Source organism: Botryllus schlosseri, unplaced genomic scaffold (assembly GCF_051294905.1).
Source record: "Botryllus schlosseri isolate E-star unplaced genomic scaffold, Bs_hap1 Bs29a, whole genome shotgun sequence".
In the NCBI taxonomy this organism is placed as follows: Eukaryota; Metazoa; Chordata; class Ascidiacea; order Stolidobranchia; family Styelidae; genus Botryllus; species Botryllus schlosseri.
In genome coordinates this window covers 244747-253187 of record NW_027648638.1, presented here as the reverse complement: position 1 = coordinate 253187, position 8441 = coordinate 244747, and the positions used below count along the sequence as shown (strand labels likewise).

General features: G+C 39.3%; 1 protein-coding gene across 1 annotated transcript in view; it reads right to left on the bottom strand.

The window, feature by feature from the left end:
* Nucleotides 1-4075: 4075 nt before the first annotated feature.
* Nucleotides 4076-8441, bottom strand: part of LOC145459974 (uncharacterized) — a 117194-nt gene continuing 112828 nt past the window's right edge. Inside the window, exons 10-12 of the mRNA XM_080338417.1 lie at nucleotides 8247-8389; nucleotides 5550-5585; nucleotides 4076-5205 (exon numbers count right to left, since the gene is read on the bottom strand). Coding sequence (XP_080194543.1) covers nucleotides 5153-5205; nucleotides 5550-5585; nucleotides 8247-8389 — 232 coding nt within the window. The 3' untranslated portion in view covers nucleotides 4076-5152. The remainder of the gene's footprint in view (nucleotides 5206-5549; nucleotides 5586-8246; nucleotides 8390-8441) is intronic.

Below are 8441 nucleotides of genomic sequence, written 5' to 3'. Positions count from 1 at the left end.
AAGCATTCAACTACAAACAGTTGGTCCGAGAATTGGTATCTGCAGATGGAAACCTTGGAGCAAACATGAGCATTAAATCTCACTTCCTGTTCAGTCATCCTGACATATTTTCTGATAATATTGTTGATTAGAGGGGATAGAAAGGAGAAAGGTTCCACGAATACATCAATGCAACAAAAAGATATCAGTGCAGATGCGACAAACATATTATGGCAGACTATTGCTGGAACCTTTCGAAAAACTGCACTAAATTGCTTACAACCGAAATAGTACAAGAAACAATTTTGCTTCAAGATAAGTTCCAACTGATGACATTGAATTTAAAATAGGTGGTTGACATAAAATTGATTCAATTAATGCCACCTTATTTCAGTATTTAGGTAAATACTTATATCCATGATTGAAGTTAATTTATGTATATGATATCCATGAAAGTATCCAATTATGATAAATTTAATACCCCGAATTCAGGGATATCTAGAACTCCTAGATATCCCTGCCCGAAATACAATTATGTTGATTCATATATATGTAAAAGTCATTAACGTGTCAAAGTAACAAGTAGATTGAATTTCTGAACTTTATAGTACGAGTGAGCTGATTTTTTATCTAGCCCATACAGCGAAAATATGAGATTTTACTCAAAATAGTCCAAGGGATTATCTCCGAAAATATAGACAATCTAAAAATCTAAGGTCATATTCGGAATCAGTGCCCTTCATAACCCCCCAAACCACTGTTACTTTGGGGGTTTCTGGGGGGTTGGTTACTGTATTACTGTATTTACCCTTAACTATTTCACTTGGTAGAAAAAAAATCGTAGTATTTTTTAAATTCTATACTGCGCATAAATAACTAATTGACTTTGAAAAACCCTCATGTCATTCTCAGTCATTCTATCAATATTAACATGACATGATGCGAAATATTTGTTTGTCAAAAAAGCAGTTTGTCAGGCCTAAAAATTGTACTTTTGCACTACGGAAATGCATAAACTCCTGTATCAATTGGTTATTCTAACAAATAAAGTCGAGTGCAAAACTATAAAAATTTGTCCTTGGAAGGCTAAACTACAATACACATATGCGTCTCACTTCTTTTGACTGTTAAATGGATCATTTTCCGATGGGTTAACAAAGTGGGTATACCTAGTAACCCTATCAAACGAGAAGCTTTAATCTGGTTTCTGGTATATTCGAATACCGATGAAAGATTCCGATTACGCATTAGGAAGGAGTTCACTGCATGTAATTTCTCCTAAGATGTAGCAAATAACACTTTTCAGATGATCATATAGCACCCAACCACAAACAGTTGGTACGAAAATTCGTATCTGCATATCGAACACTTGAGCACCAACATGAACCTAAAAGTCCACTTCCTGTTCAGACATCTTGATACATTTCCTGATCATGATCATCTTGTTGTTTAGCGAGGGGAGAGGTTCTACCAAGACATCCGAACAACAAAAGAAAGATATCAGGGCAGATGAGATGAACAATTGAACATATTATGTCAGACCATTGCCGGAACCTTTCAACAAACTGCACTAAATAGCTTACAGGCGAAAATCTTTGAAAATAATTGTGATTTAAAATATATCAGCAATATTATATTCCAACAGATTACTTCAATTCTAGAATAGGTGGTTGACGTAAAACTGATGCCACGTAATTTGAGTTTCAGGGTAGATACATATCTACAGGACTAGAAACTATTTATGTAGCCTAAATGAATCCGTGAAAATCTGTAACTATGATAAATCTATTACTCCTAAATATAGTGCGGTTGCTGCATTTTGATTTGAAAGAGCTCCATTATTTTACATTCGGAGTATCGTAATATTGATTAATCAAGTACTAAAATCACTGCAGTAGTAAAATCACAGGTATCGCACTCCCGTTGTTCTCAAGGTGTTCGTTGCTTTTTTTCCGGGAGTATCATGGAGTGATTTCCGTCGAAGCTTAAAGGTCGAAACCAAGAACAATATTCACTCGCAACAATATAACTTTCCCACTAAATCGACATGATACGTCATCGCGATGTGAATGTGTTCGCATTTAGAACGCACAAATAAGTGAAACTGCGCTTGAGTCGTAGCATCAATGCAGAGTTGCAATGACTCGTGTAATGACTCTACTCGAGTCGGACTCGAGTCACAATTTTCTGATGACTCGAGTCATTTTCTCAAAATACGGAAATGAATCGACTCGAGTCAATCTGTGTATTGACACGACTTGGACTCGAATAATTGCGCATGACTCGAACCAAGTCATATGACTCGAGACTCAGATGGCCAAGACCGACATTTCATTGTAATTTTCAAGAATAGTAAAGTAACCACACTATTGGAATTTCGTCTAATGGTACTCGTACTTGAAAATGCGACGATAGACAGCTCAAAGTGAGGAAGAGTAGTATATTATCAATGCGAACCATTCGATATCACCAAACGGAGATATGAAAAGTGGGTTCAACTAGACTATAACTGGAAACTGTGCAGTCAACACAATGACTTTGACTCGGACTCGAGTCATAATACCACGACTCGGACTAGACCCTCTACTCGCTGACTTGAGCTCGGACTTGACTCGGTGGTAAATTGAAAATGACTCGACTTGACTCGAGTCAAAACTATAAAAGTGAGATTGACTTGTGACTCGGGGCCTTGTGACTTGGTTACAACCCTTCATCAATGTTGCGACTAGCACCATTGGTTCATTTACTGACAACATTCGAGAAGATGCTTCACCGTACTAAGGTATGTCAGCCGATTGGATGGTACGGTAGGCATTAAAAACAGAAATGCATTGCTATACAAAACCACACAATCCGAGTAATTGATGACGGTTGTTTATGGATATAGGCTAAGGTTTCATTCACTTCGTATTTATAAAATACACAAATCAACATATCTTTTAAAAACAACGTGCGGTATGGCCGGTATCCTTGTTGTCAAAGCCAGCACCTTGAAAATTTTTCACGTATATAAGATTCATGATTAACACACAGTTAAATCGGCCAGGGTTGCCGACTGCGGGATGGCTCTTATGGGCATTATTACTAGGGTGACCATACGTCCTTCTTTAGGAGGATTTGTCCTCCTTTTTCGGGTTTTTGAAAATATCCTTCGATGACGCCTAAATGTCCACCTTTGTGTCCTCTCGTTTAAGAATTTTAGTTCAAATTCGATCGAGATACCACCGCACTGAATTAACACTCTGGCGGGTATTTGAAGAGCCGAGCGAAAATTGACCTTTTTTTAGTCAACCACCTGATAAAGTGAAGGAAAAACAGTATTTTGGTCGCTGAGCGAGAAAGTTGACCTTTTTTTTAGTCAACCGACTGCCATTTGTTTAAGATTTACCACCCGTATTCTAAGCTTGAAAATTTTGAAAAAGTGTCCTCTTTTTCTGAATCCAAAATATGGTAAATATGGTACAATATTGGCAAACTGACTGATATACTGCCAAGTTATCTTTATTATCCCTAATATCCCTATAGATCAAGAGGAATAAGTTTTAACAGTCTAATTATGCTTAAATTAGGATGCAGAAGGAATATCTGAAGACATACGTCTTGGTGGATTTGATTTTGCTCTGCAGAGGGTGATCAAGTTAAATCGGTAGAGTTCGCAATATCACATAGTAGCACAAACAAAGGTGGTAAGAGTACGGACTAGGCAACTTTTTCCTGTTGATCAGCAAGCTAAGTGACTTCACCAATTAATTACATGAAGACCTACGACTTAACGATCTTTAATCGGCCTGAGATCATAAGTCCAAGAACAGGAAAGCATGTCAAAGCCTAAATGGTGAAGTTCGCATTACAAACAGTCTATTGCAATGGTCAGTAGTTGAACTGCCCAGTGACTTAATAATTCAATATAATATAAGAAAAAGATTCATCGGACGTAAGACACCAATGTGCTTACTCTAATTTTATTTTTAGCAGCCGGTCTAATACTTGGTTAGGTACACGAGTAAACATCGCCTGTTACAGATCTAATGTGCTAATCGCTATAGTTGAAGACAGTCGAAAGGGATAAACGCAAAATTCTTGTGCCAACTAACATGAATATGTGCCGAAATTTCTATACATTTGTGAAGTCCTTTGTCCAGTATGGAGGTTTATTCAGCTCACAAAATATACTGCAACTCGACAGACGATACTGATCCCAGATCCAAGTAACTGACCAGCAATACCGTCGACCGCACCGCACGGCCGACACAACCCAAAAGACAAAACCAGCTCAATGACATTTTCAGAACCAACATCATCACCTTGTAGTATTGTCTTGAGCAACGAAATCATTCCATCCTCGAATGCCTGAAACTTGCATCAAACGATCTCTTCCATAGCTTTCACACAGTTTGCAGACGTACCGTCGATTCGAGAAATCACTGTACTTTCCATGTCCTCAAATCGTCTTTCCAGACATTCAATTTCAGCCTTTAGCATTACCATTTCATGTGCTTCAAATTTTCTTTCCAAACATCTGACTTCGCTAATTTGCCAGACCCGCGAGTTGGTCGACTGCGGCGAAGTCTCCATACTGCATCCTGGCGTGCTCGCCAATGTAGAGGCCTTTGTTCAGTATGGAGGTTTATTCATCTCAAAAAATATGCTGCAACCCGACAGACGATACAGAATCCAGTAACTGACCAGCAATAGCGTCGACCGCACCGCACGGCCGACGCAACCCAAAAGACAATACCATCTCATGCTCTCCACCGAATAGACAGAGCATGGCCGATAGTGGACCCGAATCGGGGGCACAGAAGGGCTGCTACATTTGCATTCAAATACGCCAAATGTCAACACTGGCATCGGCTGCTATTACCCACAAGGTCCGTGCATAGCGGATGTTTCCGAGCAAGTAATACTAATGCCACTATCATTTTAGAGGCAGTGACGCTATCCTGTCGCGCGGAAAAATTCTCTCAAACTATGCAATATAAACGCATCGGGAGCGTTCCTCACTTGTGAACCAGAAAAACACAGCTACCAACAAGTTATCAGAATTGCTTCACTGTACTTACTATCCTAATAAGTTTATTTGAATTATTCCACGTCAGAAAAAGTTAGAAATATGAACAACTTTCATTCGCACTCATCCGGATTTTCATTCGCACTATTCGCACCGCGCTTGTCATACGCCCTTGAGTTTTTTTTTATTGGCACAAGTGCGAACCGTCACACAGGCTGAAATGGACAGGCCTAGTTATATACGTTGGAAGCAATGAATCAAGTAATCGTCCTACAGAACTAGCTCTACACATGCGGTTTTCAATCTGGGGTCGATGTTTTTTTTTATGATTGAGACTTCATCACGAAGGTGCTGACCTTTTTTCTTGTTTTATAATATGCGCACCATGTAAGCCGTGGGCGAAAGCATGATCCTTTTATAGTGGTAAGCCTAGCAAATTTGAAGGTTTGTCACGTAACATTTTCAAATCGGAGAGGTCGCGGCCATGAAAGATTGGGAACTATTTATTTACCAGGTGAATTTTACCAAATGTCTTACGACATTCGCAGTTTGCGTTTACCTTTTTCCCTCTCTTCACAAAAGCTTTCGTCCATTCCTGTTAATACAAAAGACTCCATATTATTTTGAGAATGCATATATAGCCCTATATATCAAGGGACACCTTCCTTTTTGTATTCACGAGACACTCCTAGACTATTCTCATTAAAGAGATGGGTTACCAGTTACTGCCGCCGTTTATCCGTGCTCAGTTGGATTTCTTCACTGAGACTTAGACATTCAGAGCACTTGGCAGGGTTTCCGCCCCTTACCAAGAATAGAAAACTCTCACTCACCGGGACTCACACCAGCTTATCCGGGCGCAGTTGCGTTGCCGCTCTACGCACCGAGACTCGGGAATATTAACTAGATTACCGGTAAGTCTCCACGTCGGCGAAGACGAGCAATGCCCCGAGACAAAAATGAATTCGTATGTTGCTTAGGGTCGACTGACCCATGTTCAACTGCTGCTCATATGAAACCCTTCTCCACTTCGACTATCAAATCTCTCATTTAAATATTTGCTTCTGAAACCGCGGGCGACTTATTTGATTTTTGCGGGCTACCGGTCATTTCAAAAAGTGCCAGGAGACCGTTGCATATTTTTTTAAAGTTTGAGAACCACTGGATTAGATCATGCTGAAAGCACTCATTTTATGAATCCAGAGCCTATATCGACCTGTCTTATAGCACGGGCTACTTTCGTTTAAAGCTTTTGAAAGTCACATTCTTCCGGATCGGATGGTGAACATTCAAACAGCAAACCCAGTTCAATTCTACTGGAATTCCTGACTGGAAGATCTGCTTTGTCCAGAAGGGCCATGGTATGGTATGGACTAGATTGTTTGCTTCATGTGGCTAAATATTACAGACAAGCTAACAACGGTTAATGAATCAAATACAAAATAATAGAGCAATTCAGAACATCCACGCGGGTAAGTTACATTGTCGTCGTATTCCCTTGGCAATATATAGGCTTTATCGCGTGAAGCGTGCCCATGTATCGCGCATAGTTCAAACTATATAGAGATAATTCAATAATATTGCGTCTCATCGATTAATATCCGTATTAATAAAATGAATAACATCTATCCTAATTTAACTCCAACTCGTTTTAATTCTCAGATAAATGGATAATTCCTTTGCTTGCGTATACAAAGTGACGCGGATTACCAAAAATATGAGCATATCATACACTATAGCGATCTTGGCATTTGCATGTTGTAATTTGAAATCAAGTCTTACCGCAGTAGTGGATGACAGTGTTAGGATCAAGTCACTACCTTCGAGTCACGAGTCATCTCAAGTTATTGCACATTTTGACTCCAGTCAAGTCAAGTCACTTGAATTTCGAAAGTGACTCGAGTCAAGTCAAGTCACCCAAATGTTGGAGGTGACTCGAGTCACATCGAGTCAAGTGAAGTCACGAGTCAAGTCAATAGTCGACTGAAGTTGAATTTTAAAAGTACGAAACGTGATTAAAAGTCATTGCATTTTGCTAACTGTTTCAAATACGAATGGGGTCTACATTTATTCCGACTCGAGGAACGAATAAAGAGTTGATTATACACTCAAAAAGGCGTTGTATCACTCACACATACGTAGAACTGCTAAATTATGTGAGAAACGGTATAGCCACAGCCTATAATTATCAGCAGAATTACAGGATAAAATACGAAACCCCCGAAAGTTGAAAAACGATATCGTGCAATACACTATGTCCACCTATACGCAACCATTATATATAACTATAAACGTATACGAACGATATTGGTTCGATTTAAATCAGGGACGGGCAACTTACGGCCCACGTGATTTTGAGCGGTCCGCAGACAGTTTTCGGTCTTAAATGGTAATATGGCCGGCGGTCACAGTCTTCGGCAATTCTCCACCTCTTGCTTCCTATGTCAAATCATGTCGACTGTAGGTTATTCTGTAGTTCTTTTTTTCGGACACAAATAGTAGTGATTGTTAGTTATTCTTCGGTTCTTTGTTTTCTTTGTGTCCGACATGCAGCCAGAATTCAAAGAACCAGTACACAGCTTTGATCGACCACATGCCTCATTGACTTCAACAGCTATTGAAGTATACGGTGTTAATAAATTCATTCAATATACTTATTTGGTCTCTATGCTTCAAACTTAAAGTTTACATTAAATATGATCAATCCTTGCATAGGCATGGATAAATACGCGTTTAAAGTTTCGATTTAGGAATCCAGCCCGCTAAGTACGTTATTTTCCCCATATCCGGCCCGCCGACTGAAAAAGTTGCCCGTCCCTGATTTAAATTATCCAAGAGGGTTTGTTAAGGGGAGCACTGGACACTGTGAGTAGTTTATTGAACAGAGATATATTGCTGATATATTACATTACGACTAGTTTACTACAATTTAAGCTGTAAGCTCCAATCACTGCGTTTGCGACTGTATTTGTGAGTAATTGGCTGCTGTCACAGTTCACAACAGCGTATCGTTAACAGTTTGAACTTATACAAGATACAGCGATTTAGTATACATCGATTACTTGATTGCTTGAAATTGACTACTGAATATTGCTTCGAGTCAATAGTCAATCCTAATATTTGGAATTTCGAGTCAAGTCAAGTCATTTTTGCAGAGTGACTTGAGTCAAGTCAAGTCAAGTCATACGACAAAGCAGACACGATTCATCCCAACAGAGGTGGATGGAATGTTCATACATTATATTACTAGTATTACCTTCCATACAAAATGGTGTTCCGTCACAAAAGTATTCCTGTTTCAGTTGACACGATCCACCTGCTATATTTGAATAACGTCCAAAACAGGATCGATATCCGGAATGAAGAGCTGGTGACGATGGGATTTCGTCGCTTCGGTCACTGAAAATGTGTATCAGATTAAGAGGCTGTTGAATGCTTATATTTTTTATGC